We start from the raw sequence: 17,076 nt of genomic DNA, 5'->3' as shown, positions 1-17,076 counted from the left end.
AAATGAAATTTGAATGGTAATCATGAGCAAACCCACCTTGTTTAATGGCACAAAAATTTTGTATTTATCTAAGCCTTGTTACTACTTCAGCATTCAAAATCTTAATAAATTTGACTTATGGTCTCAATGGCTAGAAGTGTGTGTTAGCTGTAACTGTATTAATCTACAAGACCAATGGCAGAGACTTCTAAAATTCCATCATACAAAAAGTCTAAATAAACATACTAATGCAAGTGTTTGAGAAATCTAAAATATGTTTAAAATTAACTGTCTCAAAAAATACACCATGTACTACAGTTTTATGTAAAGATGCTCTTCGGTGCAAAACTATTTGTTATGTAGCATTAAATATAATTACTCTAGACAAAGTATAAGAATTATTACATGATTTTTTAACTGACATTGTGTTAAAAAAATCTTATATCGTGTATTGCATTTTAAAGTTTTAAAGGAAAACTATTTCAAATTGATAATTTTTTCTTATGTTGACTGAACTCTGAATGGACCAGATAATTTACAGTTCCAGAACTGAAGAGTCAAACTAATGCTTTTTCAAGTTTCCTGGGATAAAACCGGTAAAGCAAACAAATGCTCATGTAATTTATGTAAAATACAGAGCATCTGTCAAATTAATTCAAGCCATCAGAACACAGCATTTCACATTCAACTGGGAGTTATCAACTCTCTAATTAAAATTAGCAATTTTTGAAGAATTCCCACACTGTTCTTTCCCATTCTGTTTTCTTCAATAATAAGTTAATATAGGAGATGCATTTTGGTTCTTCTAGTGAACTTTTAGTAGAATAACAGGATGTAGAGGATGATCTTTAGATACTATCTAGACACTCCAGACTCCTAACACAAAGATAAACAGGAACACTCAAAATCAAAGCACAACATGAAGGAATCCTCAAAGGGAATTATAAAGCAGCAGCATGTGCATTTCTGTAGAATATACCAATTAAGGAAGAAAATAGATTTTGGACTGATAGATAATGCTTTCTAATAATAATGAGTTATTTGCACTGATGCTCCTGAAGATCAGTACAAATACCAAGTTATAAAAGAAAATGGATAGCAGTGGGTAGACTAAGCAGCAAGTCTGCTAACGTATACTTCTCTAAATACTACAGGATTGCTGAAGCAATACAGAAATCTGTGAAACTGTATGATCACATGTAAAATTCACTGAAATGGTCTTGGAGTCATTTTTTGACAGCCTAGCCTCCTGGTTTGGAGATCCTGTCTTCTTGGTCTGGGAAAAGTCAAATACAGTGTTAAAACAAACCACTTGGATTCTTAAAGGAGAGCAAATTAAATCTGCTTTATGCATGCCTCTTGACAGGGATTTCAAGTGGCAGCTTCAGACCAGCATTATGTAGATATGGGACATAAAGTTGTTGTCAGAGAATAAAGATGAAGAAGCCATCTAAATCCGGCCTCCAGGTTATGGCAAATTCAGTACAGGAAAAACTAAAAAAGTTTTGTCTGTGTACCTCTCCCTGTATACACACATCGACCACACGTATGTCTCTTTCAGCATCTGTAAATGCATTCCTGTATTCAGAATCTCTACCAATTTCCCTTCTTCTCATGCATTAGTGTTAAGTTTTCCCTGCCCCACAGCGCACACAGTTCAACCTATTTCTTTGCTGGCGTCCTTCCACACTCGGTCCCTTTCCCTGCCTTCAGGGCTCCCCTGTTGTCTGCAGCTCCTGGGAATTCCACAGTTGGCCATGAAAACCTGCAGACAGACTAGCTGATGTCACACCCCTTTGGTACATGCACACAGAGCAGGACTGAAATGACAATGTCCCAACACTCTTTTAAGGCCCAAAGTAGTTAACACAATGGGCCCTGCTTCCCAGAAGCCTGCGCCCAGCACACCCTCAACACCATCTATACTACTGCTGATTCTGGAGGGAGGACAAACTCCAGTGGTTCATTAACTCAAGTCTGTGTTACAGATTTGCCCTCTTCTTCCTCCCTCTTTTCACGCTGCACATACACTTCAGTGCAGTCTTTTGTGAACAGACATTTCTGACACTGAACAGCTTACATAATTACTTCTTTCCCCTCTAATTTCTTAATAATTGCATCTGTTTCATGAATTTGGACTCTAGAGAAGTACTTGAAGATCTGCTTTCAAAAAGACTAGTTTTCATCATAAATCAACACCACAAGCGTTTCAGATACGTGAATTATTTCTAACTATCATTTTTTTCCTTAATATAAGCTCCTAACTGATCACCAATAAGTAAAAGAATTCCGTGCATATGTTTTAGAAATTGAAAAGATATTCTGAAACTCCATAAAATCACTATGCGTGGAAAGATTGTTTAGCTAATATTAGTACTACAGGCGGAAACAATGAGGTTATTGTATTAGTAAAAATGTAGCATTAGCGACCTGTGGTTTGTAATCTTCGGTTACCTTGGTACCCAGGTGACTTGTCAGTCTGCGAGGAACAGAATAGTTACTACCAGAGCTCATAACACTGGCTGTCTCGTGGTCCATTCGAGCAGCAGAACCCTACAAATGTAAGCAAGAGTTCAGTATAAAACAAAGTGGGTGAAAAAACAACTACTGCCTAATTCAGTTTCAGCACTGGATCATGAAATCGTTTTGACAGCAGTGAACTGTCAACTTACTTTTGTTAAGTTAGGACCTCTCTGTCCTGACACAACTTAGAGGTCACTGTTAAACTGGGTCTTATTAACTAACTTTCTTGAAACTATGTCTCAAAAGAACTGCGTTTTCAATTGAATTATTTTATAATTAATATTTTCACCAAGAAGATATGGATTTTGCCACAAATTGAATTATAATTTTTACAGAGAGAAAAAAACAGCCTCACCTTTTATGTCAGATTATGCATTGCATAGGAATAATTCTGCATTTCTTCAGAACACAACCATGTATGCAAGAACCAACAAGTAAAGTGAGATTCATCTGCACAAGGAGTAGCCCTGCTTGAGTTTGTCCATAATAAAAGCAAATTATGAGTGGATCAATCAATTTTTTTAATGAAAAGCTATAAAATAATGCTGAGACAAAACAAGACTGTTTTGCAGTCTTGTTAATCCTCTACAAAAGCTACAGTCTGTTTGTAAAACTGCTAGCTTAAAAATGTTATTTTGTAAATTAAGCTGTCTGGATCAACAAATTTTTTTCAACAGAAGTACATAACACCATAAAGAAAGAAGAATATTTCTCTCTGAGTATTTGCTGCTCATACAGATCAACATCTTAAATTTGAAGCTGAATGTGACTATTAGTTGAAGGCAGGAATAACTTCATGTAGAGTTTGTCTAGGCAGAAAAAACCCCCATTTATACTGGAATATTTACAACACGTGTTGTTATACTCATTTCCCTCTTGCATGTGAATCCAGAACATTTCATGCATGTTCCAGAATAACTGTTATGCTAAAAGCCTATCACTAGAATCACCTAAACTCACATACTTCATTCTAACAAGTATTTCCTATGTAAAGAGGCTCCTTTTTTTTTTCCCTCTATAGAGTACAGCAAACATTAAAAACCTTAAAAGAATAGAATGGAAATGATACCAGGTTTTTTCAATACTCCACTTAAACAATTTGCAGGGCTAGGAATGTGAAAATGAATTCCCAGATTTTTACACTGAGCAATCCCTTTGTATCATCTTGACCTGAAAATACACTTGCAGGAACACAGGTTCAACACAACGTATATGGTGGAATTCTCCACTATTACGTTCAGTATGATCATTTTATCCAAGAAGATAAAGACATATCTAAGACTGGAGCACCACTTATTAAAATTGATCACGATGTGGGCAGAAATAGCCTAATTTTCCTTTTGTTTCCCCAAAACTGTGATTCTGATAATTCTTTTGTTCAGAGCCATCCTGTAGCATTGGTACCTGGAGAATGTCAGGATGCCCAGATGAAGTGCCACTACACCTTACTGACTTCTAAAGACTGATGTGAAAGAACTAGTGTGAGGTGAGCAGCCACTCACCTGAGAAAATGGGAAACAATGAGGGGATGTTACACGTACCCTCCTTGTGCAGATACCTCTCTTTCAAAATCTTCTGTCTACCTCATCTTGTTTTCTCCATTTACACTTCACTGCCACGAACAGTTTTACTATGCCTGCTATTTTCTTTGTCAGCTAGGTAGCTTACTCTATTTTGTGGCACATTTTCTTAACAAAGCAGACAATCCCACTGAGTAACTTTATGAAACTTCCAAAACAAACTAACGAAAACACATTTTACTTCAGCAGCAGGATAGCGAGCGTAATGGAAAAGAGAAGAAAGCTGAAAGAGGATGCAGAAAAGGACATAACCAAATCCTGAAAAATCCTGGACTCAGTTGGCAGCGGTTCAATTAACACAGTTTCTATGACTACAAAACCAATTAGAACCAAATGATTTGGTCAGAACTCTTCTTTGCGCTCATTTGAATAGTGATCGCTCAAAGTACACTGAGCTGATTTATCAGAAATAAATGTTATGCCTAACCTATTAAACCTCTTCTGTCTGGACTTGCACTGAAAATAAATAGTCTCCAGATGTCTCTCTTAACACAGATTCAGTGCCCTGGATCCATCCATATCCAGGAGGAAAGAGTATGTGTGGCTTATACATTTTTATAAGACAAAGTTCAAAATGGTACGAATTCTCAACATGAGACCTCAATTGAAGTATGAATGAATCTCTCACTTGCATCAGCCTGCCAAGACATGACAACCACTTCTTCCTTCTGTCCCTGTAAAATATCTGTTGTCCAAAATAACTTCTGATTCATACACTGAAGATGGATGATACAGCCACAATCCTTCAATTATTTAGATTATGCTTTCAGCCCCAAAAAAGCACTGAACTATTTTCTTCCCAAACAATAAAGCTGTCATAAGAGCTAAGAGTGAAAGCCTCAAGCAACGGCTCAGAAATGGCTGACAGAACTTAATTCCAAATGGTGATCAAACATATTTCAAAGCAAAATTATGGGCTGTGCTTAATGTTTAATCAAGTGATATATTCTAGCCAAACCACAACTCCTCATAAATCTTCTTGTACAAGACACTTTCAGAAGGATTTAAATAATTCTACTTTCCTGGAGTAGCAAAAATATTTGTGTATGAACTCAACTATTACATTCATAGTATGAAGTTTTAAGAACCCCAATCACTAGAGGGAATATTTCAGCTGCAGTTGGAAATTATGAAGGGAATAATCATTAGCACATGGTAAGTAAATCTAAGTATTTTTAGCCAAAGAGAGAAATAATAAATTTTAATAAATATTTGATTTTAAAGACAAGAATTTAATGTATCTCTCAAAATATTCCACTAATATATTTCACTAATAAAAGGAACAGCAATAAAAGATTATTTAGAAGCGTTTAACCCTTTAGCCCTCTTTCATATTATCTCATAGACACTATACTGCTTCAAAGCTTTATCTAGAACAGTATTGAAGAAACATCAATGATAAACCTGCCATTTGGTTCTCCTCTTCTTTAAAAATCACTGATATTTTAGTGATTCAAAAGTGAAAATTTGAGCTATTTTCCATAATTAAATCATACTTCTAACACTGCAGTTAACCTATGATAACAAGAACGACAACAGAAAATGTACGTTATCTCCTTCATAGCATCAGGCTCATTAATCATTAAACAACAGAAAAAAGCACCCTGCATTATTGAATATTTTTACTTCATCTTATTAAAACATTGCCTTTCATAAGTACAAGAAATTTCTTATGTGTAGATCGAAAGAAAAAAAAAAGAAAAGAATGTATTTTAAAAACAAGCAGGCATAAAAGCACCATAAGGTACATATTAATATGTAAGCATTGTACATTTTGAGTATTTCATTGTACTACCAATAAACAAAATGATCAATTTACCTGACCAGTACTGCCAGTTGCCATGCTGATTTCTGCTGCTCCTTGACCTTCGTTCTGCCTCTCTGTATCATGGGAACCTGCATCATGCTTGCTTTGAGGTGCTCTCTGTTAACGTAAGGATTTAGGAGGTTACACACAGAAATGAAGTACGCTTCACCATTCAATGCTCTCTAGACTGTGAATGCATCAATGCTGCATCCTCAACAAAGCCACAGTACTTTATTTCATAACCCTTAGCCTCACTAATTAACAGCTGAGACTGTCTTCGAAAACCTGCAAGATGAAAGTGAAGCATGTCCTCTGAGGATTACAGCCCTGCAAGACAAAGGATTTGCTCTGAGACACAGAAACACCATTTTCCACCAGCTGTGCTCACATCGCTACCAGGAATGTAACAGAATTGGAGCAAACAACTGTCTCCTCTGCACTGTCACGTGACCTGTGCATTTACTGGAGACTACAGCAAGCACAGTTCAATTAAGCTTCTCATTCGGAGACAAATAATTTCTGCTTGAACAGAAGGATATCTGTGCTCTAAGAATCGTTCTGAATTTTAAGGACAAACTGCGGGAATAACTGCTTTGATGCAAATAAAATTTAGATAACCAGACACTGCTCCACCTAATCGTATTTTATCACAATAAATTCAACTGGTCTGGCAAGCTGGTACAGACACATTTCAGTTTCTTCAGGACACCAAATTTTCTAAATAGTGACAGGAAAATTAAACTGGCATGCCTGCCACTGTCAGGGACCATGAGATCAACATGAAAATCAGGCCTTAAAATAAAAATAGAATAAAAATACAAATATAATAACAGAACAGTTATGAAGTATGTGAAGCATCCCACATTATTTACTCATTTGTTTAAAATGTTTCAGATTTTCAGAAAGACATAAATAATCCTGTGGCTTGAAGTTTGGAATTGAAAAAGTATCACCTTACTATCCTCCTAGTATTAGTTTTGATGCCAAATCTCACTTTGCAAACTCAGTGGCTACCACCTTAAGAGACAACAGTCTTGTATCCCTCTCAAGTAATTTATTTCACTACACTTGGTTTATTCAATTCAGTTTCTATGTGGCTCTGCAATGTTCTTGAGCAGTACAGCCTACCCCAGCACAGTCTGACTCAATTTTGCTTAATGGAAATTTCACTTTAACTTTGAGCAGAAACATACTTCTCTCCAATGTACATGCACTGAAACTTCTTCAGTTACCTGGTGATCAAACTCGTACAGAACTACTGCCACATTATCTCTGTTTTGTTCATATGAAGATTAATTTGAGTCTCAAACACAGAACATATTTGATGCTGAAGAGAATTTCAGAAATCAGGAACTAACAATCAATAAACGTGAAGTGAAATTTAGGGATAAAGTTAAAAAATGAAATCTAGATGGTTTAACTAAAGGAATACAATATGTCAAAGAACATGGTATTATTAGACAAAGTAGTAATAGGACAAAACTGAAAACAATGATGGGTAACGTTTTTTGTAATATCATACGTTCAGTGACGGAAAATGAGTAACTCAAAGCAAAACTGACATAATATTGCAAGAAACAAGCGCTGCTATTCTTTTAAATCTGATCTGTAATTTTAAAAATCACTTTTTCTCTCTTTATGCACAAAATGACACTGTTATCGGTGCCGGTACAATCACTACAGAGATTCTAGTTACTGAAACAGGAGTGGGGCCCCAGCCAACTTCAGGCTGTTGCCGTACTATGTGCTGAACAGTTTAATACATAACATGCTGAATCCCTGCCCCGCGGCCCTTTCAATCTTGAATGAAGTTCAACCATGAGTTTTATAAAATCTATACCTAAGCCTCCAGTGTAACTCAGGATTCAAACCTGAAGTAGTGAAGGAAGTAGCATTCAAGTACCTAGAGGCAAAGTGCGGATCTGTTCATTAGCCAGGCTCTCACCCACTGGGTTACCTGAGGGGGAATAATGTTGCTCTTCCAACAACACCCTTGATCTTTGGGCAATTTTTGAGGTGTGGTGATGATGATGTATCTACTAAATAGTTCTGATGCATCTAGAGCACAGACATATATTTCATTCTCAAACAAGACAAGTTTCTGCTCTCTCCTCAGCATCATCTGCCTGCCACTCACACAGACTTTGTTTGCTACATGCTATTTATTTATTAAAGATGTGGCTTCCCATTACCTCCAAGTGCTCTCAAAAATACATCAGTACAAAAAGTAATCATCCTAAACTCCAAATTAATTCATAACCCTAAGGCAAATTTTAACAGTTACTAGCAGTGCTTCACTAACTTTAAATGCAGGACGGGCTCAGTATGCACCCACAAATCGCTGTTAAGTAAGTCATTGGCTGGGCTTGAGCACAAAATCTGCAAGTTCACAGTTAAGAATTTTAACCACTTCGGCTACTGAAGTAATACAAAGTGAGAAGCTGTTCTCTCCATGCAGACTGGCTCAAAGGAGTTAACAATAACACAGGCAACAGTTAATAGATATTTACTTAAAACTGTTCCTTTATATATAAAAATATTTATTATATCTCTATTAATATATATTTAATGTAAGCATTCTATATCCATATTAAATAACATAGGGATGCATTTTACAAATATACAAAAGATACAAAATAACATGCATCCACACACATGGAATATTACAGTAAATTTGGTGCAGATATATCACTGTAGCTAAATAAATATTCTCCTGACAGACTGTGGAATAGTGGTTATAAACACAGTACAACCACTGCAAGCATGCCCCCTCTTCATACTACCTTTTAACACCAAAGGCAGCCCTCTGTGGGTGAAATTGTATGAACTTACCAACCCTACTAGCAAAGAAGTGCAGGTAAACAGCAGCAGACTCTGTAAACTCTACATGAGGCTACAGCAGCAAGAGAACAGCACACAGGTACCCTGGGTTCAACATCTTGAAGAATGATTTTTGAAGAGGCATAAGCTGGTTTTATAGCCCTCAGCCCTTTCTAAATTATGGCATGACACTATAAAAATCACTTTAACAGACTATGCTTGTTTTCTCCTGCAGCAAAATGGTGAAGGACTGCACATGCCTGTAACAGGAAGACAGAGCTGCTCCCTCCACCTTATTTGCCACGATTTTCTAAATGCTTCTAAGTGAACAACAACTACCATTTGTCAATTATTAATTTCCCTGTGTTTACTAGCAGGAAAAAACCCCAAACATGTAGGTGTTTTATGACGTTTCCAAGCATAAGTAGTCCTTGATAATTTTTGCTAAGACAACTAATCACAAGTAATTTTACCTAATGCTTTGTCAATATGAGTTGCCGAAACAGCCTCTCGAGTGCTTATTAGGACAGAAGACTTTCCTATGCATAAACAGATGTTTTCCCCTCAGTATTCCACTACCTGATTATTTTTTTGTGTATTGAAAACTACAGATATACTATTTTCTAGGTATCAGAAAATGTTTATTCTACATTACTTCATATTAAACACAATGCACATACAGGTGTAAGTAAGAAGGTAAGACAAAGAACAATGCAACAAACAAAACCAAGAAGCTGTAAGAATGAAACAATTTGCTGTACTTAAGTGAAAAAAAATTACAGTGAGTCAAATCCTTAAGAGAAGTCCCATCCATCACGGTTTAAACAGATCAAAGCTGAGCATAGTCTCCATACAGAATAAATCCTTTACGTTTTATCTATAGCAACACCGCCCGGTGCAAATATTTCACACAGATATTAGGAAAAAAAGGCCTCTACCACTATCTGGATGGGTCTAACGCTACAGAGGACTTCAAGCCTTATTATGAAATATTACAGAAGTTCTAACAGAAGTCTCATGAAATTTGAAGGAACCATCACTTGCAGGTAAAATACTTCAGCTTTCTCTAATAGCATTTACAACACTTACCAATGAGCCAAACCTTAAAGATATGCTAAAATGTGAGCCAAAATTTTCTCTTTTCCTTGACTTCCAAAACCTACTTTTATGATGCAGTATTATCATAGAATAACCAGGTTGGAAGAGACCCAATGGATCATCGAGTCCAACCATTCCCATCAATCACTAAACCATGTCCCTCAGTACCTCATCCACCCGCACCTTAAACACCTCCAGGGAAGGCGAGTCAACCACCTCCCTGGGCAGCCTCTGCCAGTGCCCAATGACCCTTTCAGTGAAGAATTTTTTCCTTATGTTGAACCTGAACCTCTCCTGGCGGAGCTTGAGGCCATTCCCTCTCGTCCTGTCCCCTGTCCCTTGGGAGAAGAGCCCAGCTCCCTCCTCTCCACAACCTCCTTTCAGGGAGTTGTAGAGAGCAATGAGGTCTCCCCTCAGCCTCCTCTTCTCCAGGCTAAACACCCCCAGCTCTCTCAGCCGCTCCTCTTGTTCTCCAGCCCCCTCACAAGCTTTGTTGCTCTTCTCTGGACTCGCTCCAGAGCCTCAACATCCTTCTTGTGGTGAGGGGCCCAGAACTGAACACAGGATTCGAGGAGCGGTCTCACCAGTGCCGAGTCCAGAGGGAGAAGAACCTCCCTGGACCTGCTGGTCACACTATTTCTGATACAGGTCTTATTCTACAAGATATATTGTACTTTGGATTCCATGATGACTGACTTCACCACAGGGGCCAACTACACCTGTGGACGAGCCATGGTATTTGTAACTGTTGTTACTATAGCTTTATCAACTTAAGGAATATATTCAATTTGGGTATCACTATACCAGGTACAGTATAAAAATATAATAAATTCCTCATGTTTATACTTTTCAGTTATACGGACTCCACACAGTTTAACTGCTACTCCCTTCCTCCTTGCCATCAGGTAATTTCAGAACAAGATGTAGCTGCTTTCCTTAGTATGTGGCCATCCTCCGGAAATTATTAAAATACACTGTAAAGTATTAATAAGTGTGTAGTGACCAGGACCCCAGTATCTGCTGGTGGGTCAACAGCAGGATGAAAATGATGTTGCTGTTGCTGTGGGTCAACAGCACTCAAGAAGATTTCTTGAGTGTTTTGATAACAACTTCCTGACACAGGTGATCAAAAAATCAACAAGAAGTACACTGCTGAACCCTATACTTACAAAAAAGGAAGAACTGGCCAAGGATGTGAAAGTCAGAAGAAGCCTTGGCTGCCATGACCACGAGATGGTAGGGTTCAGAATCCTAAGAGGATGGAGAAGGGCAAAAACCAGGACCAAAGCCCTACAGTCCAGCAAAGCAGATTTCAACCCTTTCAGGTATCTGCTGGAAGAATCCAATAGAATACCATCCTGAAGAGAAGGACAGCCAGTTGACATGCAAGGGTATATCCTCCAGGCTAAGAAAGGTCCATCCCAACTAACAGGAAACAAAGCAGGGCAGCAGAAGGCTTGTATGAATGAGCAAGAAGCTCCTAACTGAACCTAGGTATTAAAAGGGAGATATCAGAGGCAGAAGCAGGGTGAGTTGACCCAGGACTAAAAAGCTACTATCCAATCATAGTGATGTGGAGGACAACAACAAAGTACATAAACAGCAAAAAAAAGATTAGGGAAAATGCTGTCCTTCTGCCAAATAGGAAGGCGATCTGGTGACACAGACACTGAAAAGGCCAAGGTGCTCAATGCTTTCTTTCCCTCAGTCTTTACCAGTAAAATCACCCTTCAGGGTCCAGGCCCCTGAGATCAGAAGGAAAGTCTGGAGCACGCTAGACTTGCTCTTGGTGGGGAAGATCAGGTCAGGAAAAGCTTAAACAAAGTTAGTGAGGTAACTAGCTTGGTGGCTGAGGGAAGAACAGCTACTATTACTTACATCAACGCTTGTACGCTTTCAGACATTGCCCCCCATAACGTTATCAAAGACAAGCTAACAATGTATGGGTTAGACACAGGGGCAGCGATGTGAACTGAAAACTGTCACAGGCACCTGAGGACTGTGACCAGTAGCACTAAGTACAGTTTGAGGCAGTCACCAGCAAGGTAGTTCAGGGTCTAATACTGGGACCAGTACTATTCAACATCTTCAGTAATGACCTGGATGCTGGGACACAGTGCACCCTCAACAACTTTGCAGATAAAGAAAAGTGGGAGGACAAGCTGATGCACCACTGAGTTCAACCAGCTTTTAGAGGGACTCGGGACAGGCTGGAGAAATGGGCTGACTGCAACCTCAAACAGTTCAACAAGGAGACAGAGCAGCCCCAGGTACCAGCACATGCTGGGGCTGCGCAACTGGAAAGCAGCTTTGTAGAAAAGGTGCTGGGCATCCCAGTGGACACCAAGTTGAACACGGGCCAGCAACGGACCCATGTGGCAAAAGGTTGTGACAGTATCTTGAGCTGCACCGAGAAGTGTTTTTCCAGCAGGTGGAGGGAGGTGATCCTTCCTCTCTACTCAGTGCTGGTGAGGGCGCATCGGGGGAACTACATTCAGTTCTGGCCTCCCCAGTACAAGAAAGATATGAACTCACTGCAGCAACTCCTGTGCAGGGCCACGAAAGTGCTTAAGGGACTGGATTGTATCTCCTATGCAGAGACACTGAAGGAGACAGGATTATTTGGCCTGGAGAAGAGAAGGCTGAGGGGTGAACCTCATCCATGTGTATAAATACCTGGACTGCCTAAAGTTGTCTGGTCTTCTGCTGTTAATTTAATTATATGCACTACTGTCTGCTTCACTTACAAAACCAGATTTCCCCCAAAATCCTGGAATTATGAAAACATTATTTTTCCAAATGTAAAAATACACATCCCTTAGTAATCCAAATGCTGCTCTGAGCTTTCACAGTAGTTATTTTGGGTGAAGAGAAACCATAAAATATTCAGGTCCAAAGGGAATCTACATTCAATTTACCAGTACAAGAAATGGAGTTGACCTTGTATAGTGAATTTCCCACTGTAAGAGCAGTTTTTGCTAATAGCAATTACTATTATGGACTTTGTCATTTACAGGAAACATTATCTTTACTTCTCAATATAGAACTCAATACTTAAACACTAAAAATATGCCAGGCTTCTATAATGAAGTCTGGCAGAAGCTGTATTCACCCTTTTAAAATTCTTATAGCTCTCAAAAGCTGAATAAACCATGAAGGTGCTTATCAGAGATTCATATTTAGAAACACATGTACAACTGATTATTGTAATTGTTTACTAAAACCAAGACTCAGCCTTTATAATACATTGGACTTCGGCACTTCTACTGAAATTTCTAGTTAAGCTTTTAACTGATAAATCATTAGTGACAGAAGTTCAACAGTAGCACAAAGACTAATTCAAGCATTCCACCCTCCATTCAGTGGTGAGAGAGCAAGTAACAACCTATGCATATTGACAAACTGCTTTAACCGTGACATCACTGGCTGATGCAAATGATCCTGCCTACCAGTTTATTGAAACAGATTCTTATTCAAATACATATACATATTTTTTTAAGAAAAAGATACATAGCATAATCAGAAGGCAAGCAATTGCTCACTAACCTCTGCTTCAGCTGCTTGTGACTGCAGGAGCTGTCGTATACGAAGAATGTCCTTCTCTATTTGCTGAATCCTCGCCACCCTTGACTGAAATGAATGCATTTTCATGTTTGATTTTGTTCAAAACCTCCTTTTACTTACTGTATAGAATGACAATATGAAGAGTTCTTTGCAAATACAACTGACTACAAAATTACTTCATCCATGTGGCAATTCAAATGCATAATAAAGCACAGGCATGATTGCAAACATTAAAAACATACTGACTAGTTGGAGATTTAATAAAACTGATACTCACTTGGATATAATAGGCTGTCACACATTACACATTCAAGTATAGAAAAATGCTCCAGGTAACTTGCACAATTGTCCTGTTTCTGACACTGATATTTTGTGCAGATCTTTAGCAAATTATTTGACTTTCATCTCAAATGTTAGAATTCTACTTGCCTTGCAGAGATTTGAGAGCTATTTATATTTGCAGAGTGTCTTGAAGGTATGAAATCCTGAATAACTTCTATGACATTCAGTTACTATAGTGGTTTGGGAGCTTTGCTTATGCACACCCTCTGAGCATTTTTCTCCTCCTACAAATCTCAAAGAATTTATAGACTAAGTACGAAGAAAACTACACACTGCTTCTTTGGTTTGTCTAGGATTTTACAGACATCTCTGAATCAGAGTCTTCTACAGCCATATCGCTACTCGTTTCCCACTGCAACCATTCTGTGGTAAGGGAAATGTTAAAAACCCTAACACCGCAGGATACACATACTCCATACAAGCTATGCCGTGAAGCACAGGATGCATTATGATTCTGCGAAACAGGAAGTGTATAAAGTTATATATCCCTGTATCAACATGATAATTTAATAAATTTGACTTTAAAAGCAGGGGTAAATAATTAGCCCAATATAGCATCAGGACATGAACAGAACGCCGAACTGATTAAATAGGGTGTTTTTGTATGACTGCTAGCTTAATAAACTGGACACACAGCTGAAAGAAAAAAACTGGTTCTTTCACTTGATTAACAATTACAGTGCCATTCTAAAAAAGGAAAGGCTTGGTGTATCTTATGGACACTGCAAAGATCAGCACTATAATCAATTTTATTTAACATCTTTATTATCTGAAAACAGAATTAAAGCGAACTTTTAACATTCAGCAGAGATGCAAAGCTACGATCATTAAATCATAAATTTGATTTGTGTTTGTAAAGCGAAGTACCAGAAAAAATGCCAATAAAATTCTGAAAACCGCATACTCAGAAGCTTCAGCACAACAGGAATCAAACACATAAGTAATCGTCCCTTTGCTCCTAGATCAAGAAATTCTTATGCATTACAAAGATGATAAAAATATATTCCTGGAAATAACTGTATGTTGGTGAAGTGATGCGTGACTGACAGAATGTCTCTCATTGTTTTTAAGAATTTCCCCTAAATTGAGTTTCTTTCCGTGTAATCAGAAATTTATTCCGTAAAGGCATCAATAAAATCCAAATATCTGTGTATACATACTTCAGCATGGGGAAATATTTTCGTGCAGATGAAAAGCTTAAACACTGTACAATTTGCACAGTATCACTGACAGAGTTCTCATGAACTCTGTCATGAACATGAATTCTACCTACCCTTTCCAATTTAGTCCAGAGATTTAAACATCAGACCATTCCTTCTGCTAGTTCATTACGTGTATGACAGGCAAACTGAGGAGTTCCACTAACCAGGAGCACATCTTGCACCAAGCACTGTACAAGCAGCGCATTTCTTGCCACAGAGGCGAACAGCCTCGTGACAAACATGCAAAAACAGATGTACAAAGTCAAACAAGTATCAGGAATGGTTTTAACTTTAGAACCTATACAAGAAACACCACTTTTCACTACTGTTTGTTCACAGTATATTCCCATTCATTCTGTTATATTTACTCACCATTTGCTTAAACGTAAAATTGTTGGATAAATTAACTTAACTTTTAAGTTACAAATTACTTGGATTTCACTGCTCCACTAAGACTGCTATAAAAAAACCCCAAACATTCCTCCATAATCACAGTGATAGAAATATGGTAACTTTCTAGAAATTAAAAATAAGGAATATTTTGGTTTGAAAAGGTTGATATTTTAAATTTTGTTTTCAAAATAAAATATACGTAACAGAAAAATTATTAATGGATTGGCTTACAATTACAAACAAGACCACTGTATTAATCTAATAGTGTTGAAACCTTCATCTGTGCAAGACTCCAGAATCCACATTTTCCAATACCCTCAGTGGATGTTGTTTTAGCAAACTTTTAAAGATCTTGGAAAAAATTCTTATGAGAATTCTTGTGAGTTTTTAAGTAGAGTTTTTTAACTCTAAATCTAACAAAACCACCTGAGATCCTTCTTGTACTGGCATGAAGGAAAAATAATTCTATGTGAACATTATTTCAGTCTTGGAATTGGAATTTTTTGGTTTTACAGAAATTGAAGCTTGCTTCTACTTACTACTAAGTGTACAGGGTACAACATTCAAAGAGCCAAAATAAAACATGGATAGGTATGGGGTTTTTTTTCATTTTTCCAAGTAAGAACTAGCATGTGAAGTTTTAAACCTCAGGGTATGGTACAAGTGACAGCAAATAATCAAACAAGCTAAAATAAACTACGAACAGTCTTCTAATGCATCTTTCTGCATGACTGTTGGGAATGTGCTTGTCTACAATCTTCACAGAACTGCAAGCACAAACAGTGAGCTAAAGGAAACAAAGCCTAATCATGACAGATGAAAGGAGAAAGCCATTATTTCAAGGTCCAAGAGGAAGTGTGGCTAGTGCATAAATTACTTGGTCAACAGCAGGTTATCAGCTCTCTTACAGAATAATCTTTGGGACTCCTAATACAGCGATGCCTGTGATCTCAGCCTTCATGGAGTTGACCACTTCTCTCCCTTCAACTACATTTTGCATTGCACTGTGTTACAGTAGAAGTTAAATACTGAGAAGAACAAAAGCTGAAGAACTCGGAAGTTCACTATACTTGCCAAATACGAATAGTCCAGTTTGCACATTTATGCGTCACTGTGAAATAATCCAGAATTTGCTTTCATGTGTTTGTACAGTAATGGACTAAACAGTTTTGGCACCTGTCTTGGGCAAAATGAAACCAAGGGGAATTACCAGTCAAGTTCATAAGACACACATACAGAAGCATTTACTTCATATTTTATAATCTGCACATAACCACAATAGATACTGTATTTTCAGTAAGTGTTACACATACACAAAGACAATAAAACAGTTGTGATTAACCATTAGAAACCATTAATTCAGAAAATCATTAAGTACTTCAACATCTTGGCAGCACTTTTTCTCTCATGAAACTAAAAAAGGACACGTGGAGAAGAAGCTGCTCTACGGACACTTAATGACGTTCATAGTGATATAACTATAGTCAAATTGTTCCTCTGAGAAAAATTAATTTATTCTCTGCCTCACTGCATCCAGAATTTCACCGACAGCCTACTCTTCCTATTTAGTTTAGGCTTGTTAGCAGCAGAAGAACAAGTCACAGTGTCAAGGCCATAACACCTTCTTTTGCCATAGGATAAAAAATGACAATCCAAAGACTGCTTTGCCTTCGCTTAGGACTGGCTGATACAAATTGCACAGCTGAACTCGTGCAGGGCATCACCACTGCTTATAAACCTCGATAACACAGCCATACGGCTTCCAGAT

The 17,076-nt window shown here is 37.8% G+C and overlaps 1 protein-coding gene across 1 annotated transcript in view; it reads right to left on the bottom strand.

Annotated features, from left to right (window-relative positions):
- The window catches only part of APC (APC regulator of WNT signaling pathway), a 92,701-nt gene that overhangs the window by 17,413 nt on the left and 58,212 nt on the right, over positions 1-17,076 (bottom strand). The window contains exons 7-9 of the mRNA XM_069880762.1: positions 13,354-13,437; positions 5,902-6,006; positions 2,434-2,532 (exon numbers count right to left, since the gene is read on the bottom strand). Coding sequence (XP_069736863.1) covers positions 2,434-2,532; positions 5,902-6,006; positions 13,354-13,437 — 288 coding nt within the window. The remainder of the gene's footprint in view (positions 1-2,433; positions 2,533-5,901; positions 6,007-13,353; positions 13,438-17,076) is intronic.

The sequence above is a fragment of the Phaenicophaeus curvirostris genome, chromosome Z (assembly GCF_032191515.1).
Source record: "Phaenicophaeus curvirostris isolate KB17595 chromosome Z, BPBGC_Pcur_1.0, whole genome shotgun sequence".
NCBI lineage: Eukaryota > Metazoa > Chordata > Aves > Cuculiformes > Cuculidae > Phaenicophaeus > Phaenicophaeus curvirostris.
This window is presented reverse-complemented; position numbering and strand designations above follow the sequence as displayed.